Source organism: Muscardinus avellanarius (assembly GCF_963383645.1).
Source record: "Muscardinus avellanarius genome assembly, chromosome: 9".
Classification (NCBI taxonomy): Eukaryota; Metazoa; Chordata; class Mammalia; order Rodentia; family Gliridae; genus Muscardinus; species Muscardinus avellanarius.
Window position 1 is genome coordinate 77,951,096 of NC_137795.1, and position 20,580 is coordinate 77,971,675.

Sequence of the window (20,580 nt, forward strand, 5' to 3'; positions counted from 1 at the left end):
AAAGGGGAGTTTACTGGACAGTAATCAGCATTAATTATACCACATAATATTACTTATGAAAATGGTGGCTTATATGCCTCACTAAAACATTTTTTTACACAGTTCTCTTCTGGTCTAGCTGCCTTAGCACCTTTTAGAGTCAACTCATTAATTTTTGTGAGTCTCAAAGCGGAAAGAGATGAATAACTTAATCTTTATATTGTCAAAAATGACAAATGTAAGGTAAGACCTTGTACAGAGTAATGGAACAAGGCATGGAGCCCTTTCCTGTCCAAGCCTGAGAGTTTCTTATCACCTAGAATGTGTCCCACTCATTGCCTGGCTACCACTTGGCTCCTCTACAAGGGCCAGAAGGTTGATTATACCACGAGGACAAGGACCCAGCCTGCTTCCTCATCTTTGCGTCCCCAGGGCTTCTGCATAGAAGGATCTCCATAAATATTTGTTCAGTGAAGAAATGAGGGCCCTATGATGTACTGGTACAAAATGTACAAATTATTATCTAATATGCCTAGCTTGTTGCTCTCTAGCTTTTAATCAGCTTGAGGGACACAGTCTGAATTCTTGAGTTTTTGCAAACCAGGCCACACCACGAGGCATGTCTAAAACACCAACCTCTGAACACCAGGATTGGGGTTCCCATGGGTTTGAAGTTCTGTTTACTAAATATAATCATGTAAGCTTCCACTCTTCCCAGCTTGCAGACACAGGTTTACAGCAGACAATAGCTTGCACACCTGTTGAGCTCTGTGTGTTTTTGAACTTGACTGGAGAAGAGGTGGAAGGCTGCCTGTTTCCTGCAGATGGAGAGGAGACCTCAGGGTGACCCTTGGCCCAGGTCAGGGTGTTACATCCTAGCCAGTGAAAGTGGCCAGTGATTAGGTGCAGACCTCTCTCCGGAGAGACAGCAGCATTCCTCAGTTAGAGATGCTCCTATCTCTAACTGAAGGGCTTCTTTGATTTACAGATGCCTGGGGCAATCGCCAGAGTAGATAACTATGGAGGCACCAGAATATTCCTCCCAGAAACCCCAACCTCTGAGATCTAGCCTCCAATTTGGCCTGCAAAATGTCACATGTACAACTTCACATGGCTGTTTCTACTCTTCAAATCTTAGCTGTGTGGAGGAGTATTTATAGTCAACCATCAGATATTCATCCTCTTCAATTGAAGACTGGGGGAAAATGGCTTGTTATTATTGTTATCACTATATCTTTTTTTATTTTTCCCTTAATTAATTTTAGGAACAATAATAATTTTTTTTTTCTACTGGGGATTGAACCCGGGGCATTCTACCTACAAGCTACACACCTAGCTCTTTTTTTTTTTTTTTTTGTATTTTTTTTTTAAACAGGGTCTGGCTAGGTTGCTGAGAGTCTTGCTACTTGCTGAGGCTGGGCTTCCTCCTGCCTCAGCCTCCTGTCTCAGCCTCCCAAGTACCACCACACCTGGCCTAAAGACACTAACACTCTTAAAAACTTGAAGGGCGTGTAAATGAAAAGGGCTTCGAGTTAGCCTGAACTACAACATGGGTGCTTAACTCTGTTTAATTTCGACCTCCTCACCACACTAAATCCCCATGTCCTCATGTGTCATCCCTTTTATGAAACAGGACCAAGAACCACCACCACCCAGATTTCTGGGAGGGAAGTGGTATGGTAAGAAAGGTGTGGATTTCTGTTTTGGTTTTTATTTACTTACTTTTGTTTACCAATTTAAAGGACATACAGTTGGGCAAGTTAGGTAACTTTTTGGAGGCTCCTTTTCTCCTCTGGAAATGGGGGAGACTTCCGGGAGAGTCAGGTAAGGTGTGGAGCACAGGCCTGACTCTGAGCGGGAACTCAAACCCTGCTTCCAGCATCCTTCCCCAGCACAATCTGTACTCAAGGGAAACAACCCAGGGTCTCTGTTCTATGACTCTTCTCAAAAATCACTGGTCCTGGTATTTCAGGCTCCACTCAAGGGCTGACTGTGCATCTGTCAAGCTGATGCCAGTCAAGGGTTGGCTGGCTGGAGTTACTTTAGTGAGTTAGTCACAGTGAGAGCGGGCTCCTGAGGATGGAGGGCATAAATGCAAAGGAACAACGTCCTCTTACACAGCGCATACGGGGGAAGAGGGTATATTGGGGGGGGGTGACGTTTTTTTAGAGATCCTCAAACAAAGAAAGTTTTTCTCCTTTGTAAGAGATCAAATGCTCCAAGAAAAAAGAATGACTCTGTAGATTTCTTCTTCTACAATATTTAGGACAAACCAGGGATGGTGAACTTCCTAAATCATTGATATTCTTTTAAACTTTTTTTTTTCTTGGTGAAACTGGGAACTGAACCCAGGGGGATTCTATCTCTGAGCTACACCCTCAGCCATATTTTATTTTTCATTTGGAAATAGGGTCTAACTAGGTTGCTGAGGGCTTCACTAAAAGTTGCTAATGCTGGCAGTGAACCTGTGAACCTTCAGTCTCAGCCTCCCAAGTACTGGGATTACAGGAGTTGGCCACCATGCCTGGTTAAAAAGTTTTTCAAACTTTGATCTAAGTTTGAAAAGCATACAGAATCTCAGAAATAGCCCCTTGAGTTTCTGATTCACTGGGTTTCCAAAGAGGCCACCACTTTGGAAAAGAACGGACTAGACCTGTAGTCTTTATCCACTGCACAGACCTCATTGACAAAACAAGCCAAATCATGTCTGTCAATGTATTACACTGAGCAGGAAGCAGTGGCTAACCAGCAAGAGCAAAGGCAATCAGTTCCAGGGACCACTTGACTACATTCAACCCGCTCACCACCGTGGCTGTTCTCCAGCTGGTAAGTAGAAGGTGCCCAGATGAATTGAGTCTTAAATGTGCACGACACAGAAAGAAAAACAACCATTAGAACAGAAACAAAACAAAACCCATAACAAAGCAGACTGGGTGGTATGAGATGAGACACAGGGAAGGGTGAATGGCAATTTTAATAGAGAAAATGAAAATGAAAAGTGTATGTTAACTTGATTTAAATTTTACTGCGATCTTTTGACCTATTTAGGAACCTGGCTACCCTTAATGCAACCCATTATGAACATGCTAGAATTCATTTATAAGACGAGCGTGGTGGTGCACGCTTGTAATCCCAGCATTCGGGAGGCTGAGACCGGAGGATCGCAGTTCGCAGACAGCCTCAGCTACTTAGTGAGGCCCTCTGCAACTCAGTGAGACCCTGTTTCAAAGTAAAGAATAAAAAATAGGGCAGGGAGTATAGCTCAGAAGTCGAATGCCCCTGGGTTCCATCCCCAGATCCGCCAAAAAAAAAAAAAAAAAAAAGTTTACTTATAGAAAACAGATCTGTCCTAATATGACTCTGGTGCAGGGGAGAGGGTCCCTCGATGCATGCTCACTCAGCTACACATGTACACACGTGTGCTGCGTAGGTCCTTAATATAGATGAAGAGAGTGTTAGCATGGACCCAGCACCCTCATTTTCCAGAATAGAAAGGCTCCTGCATCTATTGTTAGGAAGCAGGAAGCCTCCTTTCTCACAGGTATCAGAATTCTTTGTCATATCTCTTTGCTCCCACAAATAGAGGTCAGAGGCTACTCCAGAATGACTCCATATCCTGAAATTTTTGAACTGTTTCGACTGACTTGCTAGAGCACATGCCACAGAAATTTATCCCAGCCATGTGAGGTCTCATCTTTACAAAGCCAGCAGTCACACAACCAGAACCCAGGTCCACCAAAGAGATACGGGACACAGAATTTCTCAGAGAATGCCTGTATCTCACACCTCGGGCTATTGGTCCTTGACTTCAAATATAAATGATGAAACAAACACTCCTTTAACAAGTTAGCCAGCAAGATATCAAACATCCTGAATCGTATTTTCACTAAAACAATCATCTGTGGTCAATAGAACTGAAAAGGAATATTGAGAGGTGTGCACAGATGATTCTGTTTTTTCTTAGGCTCCGCTGAAAAGGGTGTGACATAATTTACAAATAATCTAGGAGTCTTACTGGAAATCTGATCCAATATTTTGGAACTGGTTACTTACAAAAAAGATCAGGGTGGGTCCTACTTCATCAGAACCAACCAAGAACTAAAAGTTTTAAGTCAGATAAGCTAAAAATGTGCTGTGCCTAGTGTGGCTGAAGCCAGAGGAAATGGTGGAAAGGAGAGATGAAAGTCCTCCATTCACCTCTTATCTACTGCGAGTCCTTGGGCAAAATTCTTCACCTCTTGGAAGATCAGTTCCTCTCCCATAGAATGGGATAATAACATGCATTACAGACTTTTTGAAAGAGTCAAGGAGTGAAGGCAGACCAAGCCCTTGTGTGCAGAATGTCTGTTATTTTAGAATTGAGAAATAAGCTGGGTGTGGTGGTGCGCACTTGTAGTCCCAGCATTTGGGAGGCTGAGACAGGAGGATCATGGTTTGCAGCCAGCCTCAGCTACTTAGTGAGGCCCTCTGCAACTCAGTGAGACCCTGTTTCAGCATAAAGAATAAAAAATGGGGCTGGGGTGTAGATTGGAAGTAGAATGTCCCTATATTCCATCCCCAGTACCGCAAAAAAAAAAAAAAAAAAGAAAAAGAAAAAAAAAGAGGAAAGAAAAAGAAATAGAATTCTGCTCTATACAGGGAATAGGGAGAGCAAAGTGTGGAACAATAATTTAGTAACTTGAAGAAGCAACAGGAATGAGATTTAGAATCCCCCATGTGGGAAACAGAAAAGTATGGTCTTCATGTCACGACATGTTCTAGAGACAGGAGGTCGTCATCAAGTATAATTGTTTGCCTCAATCTGAAGCCCCAGAGAAGACGTGGTGGGAGGCAGGTACCCTGATATTCGACACAAAGTTCTTGCTTTTCAAGCTTGGTCTTTTAGAAATCCCAGCTTGGGAGACAGGCGAGGTGAACGTGCAGTTTCAGGTTGGAAGCACAGGCCATAGAGTTAGATGCCTGTTCCCTCCTCCCCGGGAGATTATGAGCTGGTCATTGGCTTTTCTTATCTGTACAGTGGTCTGCTTATCTGACTTCACAAATTAAGATGTGAATTTGGCTTTTGGTTGTTGTTGACCATCTAGGTGTGTCCCTCTTCTTATCTTTTTTTTAGTAACTAGTTCCAATCCATTGATGTCATAGGGCTGCACCACAGATTCAACAAGACCATGTGTGTGATGATCTAGTCTCATAATTGGCACACAGTAGTCAATTCATAGGAGCTAAAATAATTATAATATCATCATCTCCAAGTCTCGTTTGAAGGAGCAGAGACTAAGCATCTAATTAAAGGCAGAAGGGGAGCCATACCCCTGGGACAATTTTGTATCAAAGTACAGGTTGCATAGAGGATAGGCTGAAACTTTGGCCTGACAGGTAGGATGACTCGTAAAAGCACGTCAGGAATGCAGTGGGGCACAGCGTCTGGTCCCTGCGTTCCGCAGTCATTAATCCATAGGCTGCATGTACAAACCTGCTTCCGTGCTCAGAGAGCTAGCTAGCAAACCATGAGGAAAACTCAACCACTCTAGGGCAAAAAACGGGCTTGGGCTTTCTCATGCTGCTCCCTGGCAATCTTGCCTCTTGGCCCATCTAACATTAGGAGCTTGCTGCCACCTGTACTGTCTTACTGATTCTTTTGTAATTATTTTGACACAAAAAGCAAACTCTGAGTTTAGAGGATTCCCCCGCCCCCTGATATTGAACTCCCTTGCTTTCTATTTAGATATTGGCTTGAACAAAAGTGGGGTCTTGGCTCCCATCACGCCTGTTTACTTAGACTTATTTGACTCATTCTTAGTTTATACCAGAGTCTTTGCAAAGAAGGAGCTAAGCCTAGAGTTGGGTGTTGATCAGGAGGGGTGAGGGGTGGAGAGTGCTCTTGGATAAAACCAGACAGGTGGGAGCAGCCACTATATCAAGGCTGACAGAGTCGCTCTTTGAGTGAGTTCAAGACAGAGAAGGTGCAAGTTAGAAGGGAAGGGTGTGGTATTAACAAATGAGGTGCCTCCTACACAGCCTTTACACATTGCCCACCTATGGCCAAGAGAGGAGGGACAAATCCTTACTTCTGAGTGGTCAGCAACTTCTAAGCATAGTGAAAAGGCCAGGGGAACATGAAGGGGGGCAGATTTCAGAAGAGGCTAAATTTAAAGTTCCAGGGACCCTTTTTCACAGTCACAGAGGTAGAATTTGTAAGGGTGGGGGTGAATTGCAAAGCTGCCCTCCTTCCAGCTTGAGGATCTCATGATAGATGCTGGGTGGCTACATAGAGTCCACTAAACAAAACTTGGCCCAGGCTGAAGAATTTTGCTAATCTGCATATTTTGAGTTTGTGCCATAGACATTCTTGTTAGGGTCCCATTTCTCCAGAACCTGCACTTTATCAGTGCGCTTCCCTGGTTGCTCAGGAGAGCTTTCTACACAGTCTCAGTAGGAATTAGAAAAACCCAGGTGTGGTGAAACATTAATAGCAGTACTTGATAGGCTGAGACAGGAGGATTGCAAGTTCGAAGCCAGCCTCAGCAACTTAGCAAGAACCTGTTTCCAAACAGAGAATGAAATAGGACTGGGGGTGTAACTTGGAGGTAGAATGCCCCTGGGTTCAATCCCCAGTACCAATCAGAGCTTCATGAGCTCAGAATATGAGGATGGTAGTCTGCACTTACAATGAAGACAGGCAGATGAGTTAGGAGAATTACTCCTGGTGCGACGTGAGAAGGGTATACAAACCACATGAAATATTAGCCCTCATTTTAGTTTTAGATTACAAACGAATGTTGATTGTTCTTAAAGGTAGATTTCCCCCCTTAGACTTAAAACTCTCCCTTTGAATTTCATGAAGTATTGCTAGCTGAAGCCATTTAACATGGTGAGAGGAATGTCAGATCGATAAAAGGTGTGTAGCCTGATTTAAAACCAAACCCTGAACCCCTTTAAAGGACAATAAACATATTTTAAACACACACACACACACAGAGAGAGAGAGAGAGAGAGAGAGAGAGAGAGAGAGAGAGAGAGAGAGAGAGAGAGAGGAGGAAAGAAAGGACAGGCTGAAAACATAGACCGTCAAACTGTGGAGTATGGATGAACCTCAAGTATTGCTAGCTGAAGCCATTTAACATGGTGAGAGGAATGTCAGATCGATAAAAGGTGTGTAGCCTGATTTAAAACCAAACCCTGAACCCCTTTAAAGGACAATAAACATATTTTAAACACACACACACACACACACAGAGAGAGAGAGAGAGAGAGAGAGAGAGAGAGAGAGAGAGAGAGAGAGAGAGAGAGAGAGAGAGAGAGGAGGAAAGAAAGGACAGGCTGAAAACATAGACCGTCAAACTGTGGAGTATGGATGAACCTCATTTAAATTGTGGGTCACTGATGGTTGAAAGAAGTCTTTGCACTTACCTGCCTCTCGGTCCCTGATACAGTAGTCTGGAGAATTCTCAAAATACACGAGGTCATTTTTCGTTGGCTTCTTAAACCTCTTGTTAGCCACAGTAAAGCCAGTGCCATCCTGGTTCATGACCACCTGGATGGCTCCGTTGTACTTCCTCCACAGATAATCGCCTGTCTTTCTGAAGTCGGCCATGGCCAGCCAGCATGTCCGCAGGGTGCACGAGCCACTCACGCCGTGGCACTTACATTCTTGTTTCAGAAACCTTTTCACAGCCTGCGGGAGACATGTGTAAGTTTAACAAGGGGCCTTGAGCTCAGATGCATCATGCAACTTTCCTTACCTTCAAGCAAGCAGAGTGGTACCCAGGACCCCGGAGCCTGGGCTTATTCCAAGAAGAGGTTGGAGCATCCCTGGTTGCTTGCTGGCCACTTTATTCTAACCTCACAGTGCTGACTGCAGCAGACAGGGATAGTGGTAGAGAGGAAGGGAAACAGCCTAACTTTGAACCATATTGACTGTCAGTGTCACAAAAAGCTCACTATTTAATAGGGTACGTGGACAGTTTGAAGATTGAGAGAATGAGTTAGAGTATTTAAAAAATAAACATAGCGCCGGGAATGGTGGCGTACGCTAGTAATACCAACGCTTGGGAGACTGAGACAGGAGGATCCCACAGGTTCGAAGCCAGCCTCAGCTACTTGGTAAGGCTCTGAGTAACTTAGTGAGACCCTGTTTCCAAATAAAATATAAAATAGGTCTGGGAATATAACCTAGAGGTAGAAAAGCCCCTGGGTTCCATCACCAGTACCACACAAAAACATAAGTAAACATAGATTTATTATTTTAAAAATATGTATCATTGGCTGGGTGCAGTGGCACTTCCCTGTAATCTTAGTACTTGGGAGGCTAAGACAGGAGGATCAAAATTTCCAAGCCAGCCTCAACTTATGGAGACTTTCAGCAACTTAGTGACACCCTGTTACAAAATAAAAAAGAAAAGAGGCTAGGAGTGTAACTCAGAGGTAATCTCCAGCATATATATATATATATATATATATATATATATATATATTTTTTTTTTTTTTTTATCTAAAATGCTTGGGACTGGGAGTGTTTTAGATTTTGAAACATTTGCAGATACACAATTGGATGTCTTGGGGATGGGACTCAAGTCTAAACACGCAGTTCATTTACGTTTCATAGACACCTTTTACCCATAGCCTGAAGGTATTTTACATGCTATTTTAGCATGCCTGTATTTTGACTGCGACCTGTCACAGGGCATCATGTCAGTGCTCAGAATGTTTCAGATTTGGGAATATTTTGCATTTCAGATTTTCAAATTGGAATGCTTCCCCTGTACTCAAAGAATATTTGCAAAGCAGTTGCTAAGTCTTAATCTTTCAATGACCCAGCAATAGTCATGGTTGCTACGTAGGACTGCTTTGTGATCCAGGCACCGTGAGAACACTGTACGTCCTCTGTCTCAGTAATCTTTTAGGCATCACAACAGCTCTGGACCACCATTTTTTATTTTTCAGATGAGGAACATGGCCTAGGGAGGGCAAAGCTCTTACCAAAAGGCACAGAGCCAGTGCAGGACAGAGCCAGCTATACTGAAGCTGACAAGAAGTGGGGAGAATCACCTCAACTCTGGCCACATACCCTGCTTAGGTGACGGGCTGAGCTTGCTCTGTTCTTTCTTAAAGAGGAAGCAATGGAAACTGGGACAAGCCCATCTTGTCTGGCTTCTGAGGTGACGGCCTCTTCTCTGTGGATGTGAGGCCTGTGGAGAGGGAGGGGCAGGTGAACCCCAGAACTACCCAGAGAAGATTTTTGCTTTGATCTTGGGCTGCACCAAACGCAGGGCCACTGGTGACTTGTCAAACCCAGAGCTACTTGGTGAGCTGTCCCATCCTGTTCCAAGAGAAGAGATATCTGCACCCTTGGTCCTCACAACTGCCCTGCCCTGAGCGACTGCTCTTCAGATTTTACAGATAAGGAAACCGAGGATCACCTAGGGAAGAAGGGAATGTGACTTGCCCCAGCTCCAGGCCTGGGGTGTGGAGTGGGTGGAGGAAACCCAGGTTCTGAAGTCTCCTCCATTCATAGAACACTCACATACATGGATTTCTCCAACATGCTTTTTAAGAGCATGCTTGCTGCTCAAAACTTCCCTTGTTCCTTTTTTTTAAGATCCATTGCTTCAACAATTGCCATTTATTTCTCCCCCACTAGTGAGCACTAATTTCCTGTTACGTTTATGTTCCCCAAGTTATTTTAATAAGAGCTTTTAACAGTATACTGGTGATGAGGGGCTATGACCATAGACACGATGAGATGCAAAAGAAAAGGGTGCTGTGGTCTCCCCCACTAGCCCTGGAGATCTCCCTGATAGTGGCTTTGGTCCTCAGTAACAGAGTGGAGGAGAAGCCTTTGTACTGATGGATTTGCATCCCCAAGTCAGAGGGTGTCTAGTGTGAGGGCTCAGGCAAATGCAGTAATCCTCTTGATGATATCCCCTGCAGTGCTACTCTGAACAAATTTCAAGGGCAGCTATTTCTGAGAACTTAGAAGTAGGAGTTTCAGCTTTGCTCTGCCTTCTTCCTGAGATTTCTATATAATTGGTTGGGTGTGGGTAGGTGGCCCTAGCGTGCAGTGCAGCCCCCTCCCCACCATCCCCACTGTCCCCACACCACACACACACACACACACACTGATCCTTCCAGGCTGCCCCTCCCCACTGGCCTCACTCCAGGTAGTTTTTTATTTTTGCCTTAGGGTATGACTTGGTTTTGTCTCTTTTGTCACCTCAGTTTCTGACCAAGGTTACAGTAGAACCAGAGTTCAGAGATGTTCTTCGTTCCAGAAATGCTCTGGTTTGTCTAAGTGTCTAGAAATGTGTCAAGAGCATAAGGAGCAACTACAGTCAAAACATCTCAATGGCCCTGGGTTGCTGGGTCCTGTCACTGTTGTGCTGGCTTCTCCCAGGTGGGGCCTCATCACTGCACTCAGATGCTGTTTCCAGCGCTGCCTCTGTTGTAGGAGCCAAAGGGCCAGGCCGGAGAAGCCAGCAGGAAGAGGGCCATTAGCTCTGCTCTGCTCTCCGCGTAGTAGGAACCTGGCCTCTTTTTCTTATTGGTGGTGCTGGAGATTGAACCCAGGGATATTCTACCTCTGAGCTACACTCCCAGCCATCCCCCCTTTTACAGTACTGGGGGGTAGAACCAGGGGCATTCTACTTCCAAGATAACACCTCCAGCCCTGTTTTTTATTCTTTATTTTGAAACAAGGTCTCAAAGTTGCAAAGGGCCTCACTAAGTAGCTGAGGCTGTCTATGATCCTCCTGTTACAGCCTTTCAAATGCTGGGATTACAAGTTTGTGCCACCACACCTGGCTTCCCAGCCCTTTTTATTTTATTTATTTATTTATTTATTTATTTATTTATTTATTTATTTATTTATGCGGGACTGGGGATGGAACCCAGGGGCATTCTACCTCCAATCCCATCCCCAGCCCTATTTTTTTTTTTTTTTTTTGTGTGTGTGGTACAGAGGCTTTCTACCTCTGGGCTATACTCCCAGACCTATTTTATATTTTTATTTGGAAACAGGATCTCACTAAGTTGCTGAGAGCCTCACTAAGTAGCTGAGGCTGGCTTTGAACCTGTGCGATCCTCCTGTCTCAGCCCCCCCAAGCACAGGGATTACAAGCGTGCACCACCAGGTCCAGCTTTTATTCTTTATTTTGAAACCAGGTCTCACTGAGTTGCAAAGAGCCTCACTTAGTAGCTGAGGTCCACGAACCGCGATCCTCTGGTCTCAGCCTCCCAAATGCTGGGATTACAAGTGTGCACCACCACGCCTGGCTTTTAATTTTTATTTTGAAAGACAGTCTTGCTAAGTTGCCGAGGCTGGTCTCAAACCTGTGATGTCTTGCCTCCCAAGTACTGGCATGACAGGCATGTGCCACTGTGCCTGGCTGGGACCTGGCAACTTTAAAGGATGTCTCAGAGTGAACTTCCTCTCTGGAATTAGCTGCACCACGTATCCCTCTCTCCATATCTGCACATCACAGGTGTTTGCTAAGCCATACTTCTAGTCCCAAGAATGATGGGAAATATTACCATCCTCTCTTTGTAATGCAATTTCTAGGTAGAAAGCTTCAAAGCTATTATTTTTGCATGATTAATGGAAGGATCTGCATATTAGCTCAAAATATAAGTTATAAATCCTTACAAATGCACATGGTAGTGCCAGAAACTGTTGCTCATCTGGACTTCTTCTCTTCTTAACAGTTTTGTTAGGGTGATGGGTGTCTGCATGCTCTAAATAGGGCTCTCTTTGACTCTAAAATCTAGAATAGTCATCTCACTGTCCTGCTACTGATTTATCTCAGCATGAAAATACAATGATTCAATTTGGGCTAATGTGACTGATAGAAGAAATCTTTGGGGGACTTGTAAGAGAGATGTCTTTACTTTTTAAAAGAGGCACCTAAGGAGAAAAGCATTTTCTGTCTTTAGATGCTATTCTTCACAGGGGCCTCCTTGGGGCATGAGGGAAGTCAATGTAGGACAAAACACTAAGCTCGATTTGAGAAATGTCAGAACTGGGATCTGAAGGACATTGCTGAGTTGCTGAATAAACCCAGCTGGGCCCTGCCCTGACTCTATACTTATTGTAACCCAAGATAATAGGTTCTCCACATTATTTTCCTCAGGGTCTGCCACTAGCATCTGAAAGTATGTCACATGGTACCAAGGTCAGATATATATATATATATATATTAGTCTACATATACTTTTATTGGTGATTGTGTAGTAATAATGGGATTTATCCAACAATTAACCTTGCAGGCAGTGAGACACCTTCTCTAGCTGGGTTTGCTCACGTCTCCAGCCCACATTGTTAACACACAGTCCATCCATGCTCTATCACATTTGAGGCTACCTCTGTGTCTCCTGTTTGCTGATTCTCAGATTTGAAATTTGGCACCTAAACCTGAATGGCCTATTCTGGAGTAGTTGAGGTAAAAGGAAGACATGGGACCACGGAACTCACAATGAGGATTCCTCATTCAGTGACTACTGAATTTCAATATTCCAAAGATATAACAACAGTATCACAATAACAGCCATTTATCAGATGCTTAACTATGTTCCAGTCTCCATATCTAATGGTTAACACATATTATTTTATACAATTAATTAGGCAAAGTCAGTTATTATTTTCATTTTACAGTTAGGAAAATGAGGGCTCATTGAGAATAGTAAAAGCCCTAGAGTCAGATAGACAGAGGCAGAAAGAAGGTGTGGACTGATATATTTTACTCTCAAGCTCAATGTGGTGGCTCGTGCCTATAATTGCAGAGGTAGCACACCCTTGAATTCCATCCCCAGTACTGAATAAAAACAATAATAAAAATGACATGTTTGCCTCCCGGATCTGTGATTTTTTCCTAAGGACACATTTAAAATCCTAATATAATCACATTATGATATTTGGAAATTCTGAATTATGCATATTATGTTTCTGTTCATTCATATAAATAACGATTGGCTGGGATGATATTTTAGGCCTGTTACAATGGGAATAGGGGAGACAGAGAAAAAATAAGAGAAAATTTACATTGTATTTTCCAAACTAATAGTCATTGAAAATTTATTAAGTAGGCAATTCACAGAAGAAATACAAACTACTAAAAAGGACAAACAGATGTTCAATTGACTAGTAATCAGTACCACAGAAAAATCTGCATATATGTGTCTATATGGAGGAGGAAAAGAAGAAACGTTCTTTTGCAACCTGGATGCAGCCATGGGGGATTGCAGGGTCTGAAAAGAGCGGGAATGACGGTCAAACTACCACACAGAGTTGAGACAAAAATTCAAGGATTGTTTCTGGTCAACTAAAAAGCGTGGTGCCGTGGTTCAAAAGAACCACCTGGGGATCAACAGAATCACCTGGGGATCATTTCCAGCTGACCTCTCCACCCCAGACTGAGTAAGTCAGAACCTTGGGTGGGTGAGGAGCCCAGGCCTGGATAGTACTTGCAGTTTCTTGGTGATTTTAACCCACAGCCAAGGCTGAGCATGGCGTCCAAACTCAGGACTGCAGGAGACAAGGTAAGAAACCCTGTGCCCTGGCAGGGGGAGGGAAGAGGACTATGAAGGGAGAGAAATGCCCATGGCGGGGGCTGGCATTACATTTCTAGGAATAGGGAAAACTGACCATTGAATTAGAAGTTGTTTCCTAAGCTACACCTCCAAAATGTCTGAACCGCCAAGAAAACTTTGCCGCAAGTACCAACCTCTGCTACTGCTCCTTTGGAAAGAATGAAAGGCAGGTTGTAGCTGGTGAGGTTAAAACCAATTGCTCATGGGTGGATGGGTTGATAGGGCTCAGCAGGGGAGCCGGCTGCATTGGTGGGGGGCTCCTGTGGTCTCTGAGGTGCTGAGTGAGGAGCTGGGGAGCTTTCCACTCACTGCCGCTGATGGAGGGGCTGGTGACATATGATCTGGGCAATAAAAGAATGAGTGACCAAAGCAGAGGACCTCTGTTCTCCCACCACCTGTCTAGATGTTGATTCTATAAATGGAAAACAATGACATCGGTATAATGCAGTAGGACCTCCATATCCCTAGATTGAACCGATCACAGATTGAAAATATTTGGGGAAAAATTTCCAGAAAGTTTCTGAAAGCAAAACTGGAATTTCCACGTGCACAGTACTATGCTGAATCCATGGGAATGAAGTGATAAGTCAGCACACCCCACTATAGCCTCCGCCACCCCATCCTGCCTCTCTCGGGACTCACTATTAGAGCATCGTTCCCACGCACCTTGTTCATGTACTGTGCAGTTAGGCCAATGATGGTTGTGTCCATGTTGAACATGTGCAGAATTTTTCTTATCATTATTCCTTAAGCAGTACAGTATACCAGCTATTTACATGTCATTTACATTGTTTGAGGTATTATAAATAATCTTGCGATGATTTAAGATATATGGGAAGATATGCATAGGAAATGCAAATACTATACCATTTTTATATGAGGAATTTGGACATCTTTGGACTTGGGTATCCACAGGGGGATCCCGGGATTCATTCCCCCACAGAAACTAAGGGATGACTGTATTGTTAACTGCACAGCCAAGTGCAGTACTGTGCCAGGACTGCATTTTATTATCTCTAGTTCAATATCACAACCTGTCAATGAGGATGTTATTGGAGCGAAGTTTGGCGTTTTCTCATTTTACTTACTACCAGTTATATTGGCTATAACTTCATGCTTTCTGTTCTCACAATCATCCCACCTTCTCTATTGCCTCTCCTCATTTCCCGGGAGGTCCACCATCCTTCCTCCTCTTGTTCAAACCTGAACTGGTTCCACAGCTGAGACCTAATACCAGCCCTCTTCCTGTGCTGAACACACTCTCTCCTAGATCCCACATCTCTTCTTGGTTGATTCTTTTCATTTGCTGCAGCACAATCTTGAGTAACTCCTTCAAAGGGCATGGAGGATGCATTTTCTGAATTCTTGCATGTCTAAGATATCTTCATTCATCCTTCAAACTTGATTAATAGCTTGGCTGGGTATAGAATTCTGGATTGAAAATAAATTCCCCTCAAAACTCCGAAGGTATAGCCCTGAAGGCTTGTGGTAGTGTTGCAGATGAGAAATGTGACATCTAGCTGATTCTTTGAAAATGGATTTGTTTTTGTTTACATTTCACTTTGTATTTATCCCCCATGAAAGCATCTCAAATCTTTCCCACATTCTTTATGTTCTGAAATATCACATCTCAGGAATTTTTTTTCCTCATTAATCTTGCCTAACACTCAGCAGGCCCTTTCAAGCTGGACTCTCAGGTTCCTGAGCACTGAGGCATTCTCTTTAATATATTCTTTCCCTTCACTTTTTAAAAAGTCTTTCTTTATGGTATCCTAATTAGTTACTTGCCAAGCCTTCTGAATCAATCCTCTATGGCCCCTATAATTTCTGTCTTATCCTCTCAGTACTTTCTTCTTGGCTTCTTGAAGAAGAAATTCCAGCAGAAATGGAAGAAATTTTATTTCTGGCTCTCCCTACCTCCTTATTTAGTTCTCTTCAGAGGAGAAGTGACTTATCCAACTGGTGAGTTAAGAGGAAGGGGTAGGACCTGTGGGGCCCAGGTCACTTCTCTTTGGGGACTTGGGAGCCTGCAGAGAGGATGAGTTGAAGTCAGCTCCCATCATCCGACCTGGGCTCCCGTGTCCAGCCTTGGCACCGTGTGCTGCCTGGAAGTACCGTTTTCTCATGAAGCATCCTCTGATTCAGGCTTCTCCAAGTAGTAAGAGTGGAAACAACTTTTCTAACTATGGTGAAGTATTGATTTTACAGGTGTGCATCATCACGGCTGGCTTCAAAGCCTTGAGTCTCTGTGATGAGACTTATTAGGCTTTTAAAAAGTTCTTTTCTCATTCCTGGATTACTGCCCCCTTCCCCTGAGATCATTTTCCTGCAAATTTTGGTCTTTTTCACTTATGCTGCTGAAGTTAATCTAACATATGGTAATCCTCAGTCTGTCTCTTCGCATTTAAGAATAAAGTGGTAAAAAGGCGTTCAGAGCGAGGTGTGGCAATGTGTGCCTGTAATTCCAGCTACTCCAACTGGGGCTGTAGCTCAGTGGGAAAGCACCTGGGGGTTCAATCCCTAGTGTTGTGTGTGGTGGTGGGGATTTTATTTTTATTTTATTTTTTATTTTTTTGGTGGTTACGTAAGTGTGGCTTGTGGACCATGCGTTCTCGTGAGTGAGCAGGCACTGGCTATTATATTAGGCACTTTTTAAGACAGAAGGCCTGGGAGACCAAATGCCAGATTTGCAGGAGTCTGTTCATGAGCAGACGGCAGGGATGGGGTTCTTGATTCCTATGTGGATTTTTTAGTTAATATCAGTTTTCATGCTTCTCTCCAGTGCTTATCTGTACCTGCAATTTCCTTAAGGCATCTTGGTCCCGCCTTGGCTGTTGCCCTGTCTGGACTCTCAGCCCCTCCCACACAATCTGCCTTTACTCTTCTAGACTGGGGCTTCTCACTAAGTAGCTGAGGCTGTCTGTGAACCGCGATCCTCCTGTCTCAGCCTCCCAATGCTGAGACACCAAGCCCGGAGGAAGCACAAATCTTAATCAACCCATTCCCCCTCTCCGGTTGTCTGAATCCCACCTAATTTTTACTCTGACATCCGGTCTATACATACTTGCTATTTTGATATAGCTATGTTTTAAAAAGGCAAGTGAATTTGATGACTTCTAAGGATAACAGTACTCTTTTGGTGGTTAGCTTCATAATAACTTAATGTAAAACTTTTCTCAACATAAACTCTTCAATAGGCTCACCATTGCTTTAGTGCTGAAATCTTGGCAGGCCTTTTATGTGGCTCTTCAGTCTGGTTTTTGAGCATGTTAGGCTTTTGATGTGCAGGGGCTATTTTCTACTTTTAGAACTCAGGGAAAAAAATTAAAGCCCTTATTTTAAAAAGGAACGTCTAGATATCCATTGAGACAGAAGTCTGAATGTTTTTTAGGAAAAGTTATGGGAGATGGATATACAAGCAGTGCATAGAACAATTATATTTTCTATTTCTCTGCCCCAACTTATTGTCAAGAGCATAAGGAGACAGAACATTCATTGGGTTCTTACCACATACCAAACCATGCTAAGCACTTTATGTTCACTGTTTTACTTAACCTGCATGAGCATATAAGGTATCTGGTATTATTTTTCCCTATTTTACAGATAAGGATGTTGAAACACCTAGAAGTAGTGGCCTCTGGGCAGTGAGTGACCGATATGTGATGGCCCAGTCGCACCAGAGTAGAGGCACTGTCCCACCCACTCGCGAGTGTATCTCATGCTTGGGGTTGGCAACCTCTACAGGTCATGTTCCCTAGATTCTGTGAACCCTACAAGTTTTTATTCCTAGTGTTTGCATATCTAATTATAGTCTGAAAAGAATTACTTTGTCAGTTAAAAAGATGAACTTCTCCCAAGGAGAATGAAATGATGGTTTTTGAAGTTAGCTTTTCTGAAGATCGAATCCAAACAATCCCTAGGTGTGTTCCTTTGACTTCTTTGCAGAACAAGAGACTTTTTTCTTTGTAGGTACCTGCATTATGCTAAGTTTATGAACCTTGTATTGCATCGGACTAATTCTATTCCTATCAGAAAAAAAAGCCATCTGCTTTATACCATGTGAAATATTTGCCAACGTACAACTGACCTTGCTTAGAAATCATATTTAGAATGTATTTTAGATCTTTATGTACTGTGTTTTTACTACATTATTTAGTTAAACTTGAGCATTTGAAGAAGTGTGAGTACTTTGCTTCTGAGCTGGGTGTATTCCACAAAGCAGCTCACATATTTCTGGTCCCATATCAGATTTCCTGAGGGACACACACATGAAAAACATACTATTTAATTTTCAGATGCTGGCTTCAAGCCAAATACATTTATTAACAATTAAATCCTTTTGACAGGTCCCCATCTCTAAGATAGGCATTGCTGAAAATTGGACCAATTTATGCCCTTCAACCATACAAGCTTTGGAACTAGGAAAACGAGGAATATTTATTAGCAAACTGTGCAGTTGCTTTGCTTATGCAAACATTTATTAATTTCAATAAGGCATTGTGATTTCCTGGGCACTGTCATCCTTTAAAAATAGTGACTGTGGGTGGGCTTACCTAGAAAATATAAGGTGTGGAATTTATATTTGTGGGACTTAAGAACACTACTGTTGACTAACCGCATATATAATAATTCTAATTGACTAATGAGGCAGGTCTAAGGAACATTTTCCATTAATAATGGAACTTTACATGTAACCGTAGCAATTTTGTTAAGAGTTATTCCCTGTTTGGGGACTTTACTTCTGGTAATTTTTTGATTCATATGGTATATAAAGACCTATAGCATCAAGCACATACCAACATGTATGAGGTGAGGCTGACGGGTCTGGTCTGATTTTTGAAAATGTGTTTAACTTTATGAACTATGGAGACCAATCAGAAAACAAATATCCGCGAAGCACAGTCTGTGCCCCATAAAGATGCTCATGATTGCTGGAGGGAGGGTTAGGCTGAATAGGTTAATGCTCTCTGGCTCTGTAGTCCAGTTGGGTTTTGTCATTTTTTTCCAATTGATATTACTTACTTTTTAAGAGTATTGTTTCCTTTTAATCAGATCCCAGTTCTCTGAGGTTAGACCTACCATTTGTTTATTATGCATTTCAAGTGGTATCAAAGGATCTAGTCTTTGAAGTCTTTATTAGAACTCAGATTTCCTTGCCTGTAAGGTTGCGCTTACATCTTGTATAATACCCATTTTCTGTTTACTTTGGAAGCATTTTCAGTGGACGGAACTGAACAGTATCTGCTTTGCCCCTGGATACCAGTAGTCCAAACGCATCCCTAGTGCTCCCCAGAAGTGAACTTGTGGGGGGATGCTTGTTGGAGCAGAACATGCAACAATATTCTGAGCCCCTTAGCCTATGAACTCTTCCCATATGAAACAAAGGCACCATTATGTTGGGGTTTCAGATAATTTCGATTAGTAAATATGTTTAATTTATTTGCTAGTTCTGGCCACCTTACTAGACTCCTGTATCCTTATTTGCAAAATGTGGATCATAATGGTACCTACCTCGTAGGTTTGCTTAAAACCTAGTACATATGTGTGTGTATTTTATTTTACATGGTAACTCTACCTAGGCTAAGTGGTCCAAGGCTGTGCCCAAGTATTAGAGCCAGTTTCCTGATTCCAGAGCCCTATTCTCTCTACTTCTTCAGTCAAGATAACATGCATAGCTACTGAGTACAGTGACCATAAACATAATAATGATTACATTAAAATATAAGTATCAACACAGGTGCCATATGCTAATATTTTATTATTAATAAATGTCAGGAAGCTTACCTTGTCATATCATATTTAAGACTAAAAGTAAAGTTCAGGGAGAAAGAAATCTTACAATTGTCCTGGTAAATATGTTTCTAAGTCATTAATTCAGATATATTATAGAAGGCTTGACCTATGAGATCCATCACTCCTTGAACATGGACTCTAGAGAAATTAACAAATGCACAGAAAGGAAACTTAGCTACATAAGTGTCTCCTGCATTGTTTAAGTGCTTTCTCCTGCCTTCCCAGTCACATCTAATTGTCACTGTATGGTATTCTAGGCTCTCCAAGCCTGGCTGACTCTCCTACCTCCCCTTAACTTTGTCTTGAGCTCCACCCTTAAGAGCCTGGTCATTCCTCAGTGTCATGGCATGCTTTCCGATCAAGTACGTATTTTTTGTGGATGTCTTGGGGATTGAAACCAGGGGCATTATACCTCTGACCTATATCCCAGCCCTATTTTATTTAATTAATTAGTTAATTAACTAATTTATTTTTGAAACAGGGGTCTTGCCAAGTTACTGAGGCTGGTCTTGAAACTGTGATTTTCCTGTCTCAGCCTCCCACATACTGGGATTACAGCTGTGCGCGGTTCAGTTGGCTTTCTAGTATCTTTCTTTGTCTCTGTGTCTTCCTCCCGAAAAACATTTCCCACGAGAAATATTTCCCACAAGAAATATTTATCTCCCGCTTAAACACCCAGTTCTTTTGGAACGCAGCCTTCAGAGATCTCCTCAGAGAACTGGCAGTTGGGCTTTTCTGTGATGCCACTGCACTACTTGCCTTGCAATGACACTGTACTTGTCTCCCCGATTAAAAGTTAGTTTGTTGCCAGGCACAGTGGCACATGCCTGTAATCACAATACTTGGGAGGCTGGGACAGGAGGGTTGCAGGTTTGAGGCCAGCCTCAGCAACTTAGGTAGATTATCAGGAACTTGTTTTATTGTTTCACAATAAAAAATAAAATAAGGTTGGGGTATAGTTTGGAGGTAAAATACCCCTGGCTTCAGTCCCCAGCTCCACAATGAATGAATGAATAAATGAAGTTTGTTGTGGTCAGGGGCTTCTCTTGGTCATATTCTTTTTCACATCTGGCTTAGTACCAAGAAAGGCTCCCTTCCCAAAGTAATTCCTTAATAACTTTAGTCCTTTAGGACTAGTGTTCTTAAATTTGCAGTGCTATTTGTTGAAATTTTGTGACTGCCCCAAATAAGGCCATGTTGCTTTGGGTATGCTGCTCACAATAACCA

General features: G+C 42.8%; 1 protein-coding gene across 1 annotated transcript in view; it reads right to left on the minus strand.

The window, feature by feature from the left end:
* Positions 1-20,580, minus strand: part of WNT2 (Wnt family member 2) — a gene marked incomplete at both ends in the record, with an annotated part of 45,650 nt that overhangs the window by 12,350 nt on the left and 12,720 nt on the right. The window contains one exon of the mRNA XM_080701485.1: positions 7,390-7,654. Coding sequence (XP_080557611.1) covers positions 7,390-7,654 — 265 coding nt within the window. The remainder of the gene's footprint in view (positions 1-7,389; positions 7,655-20,580) is intronic.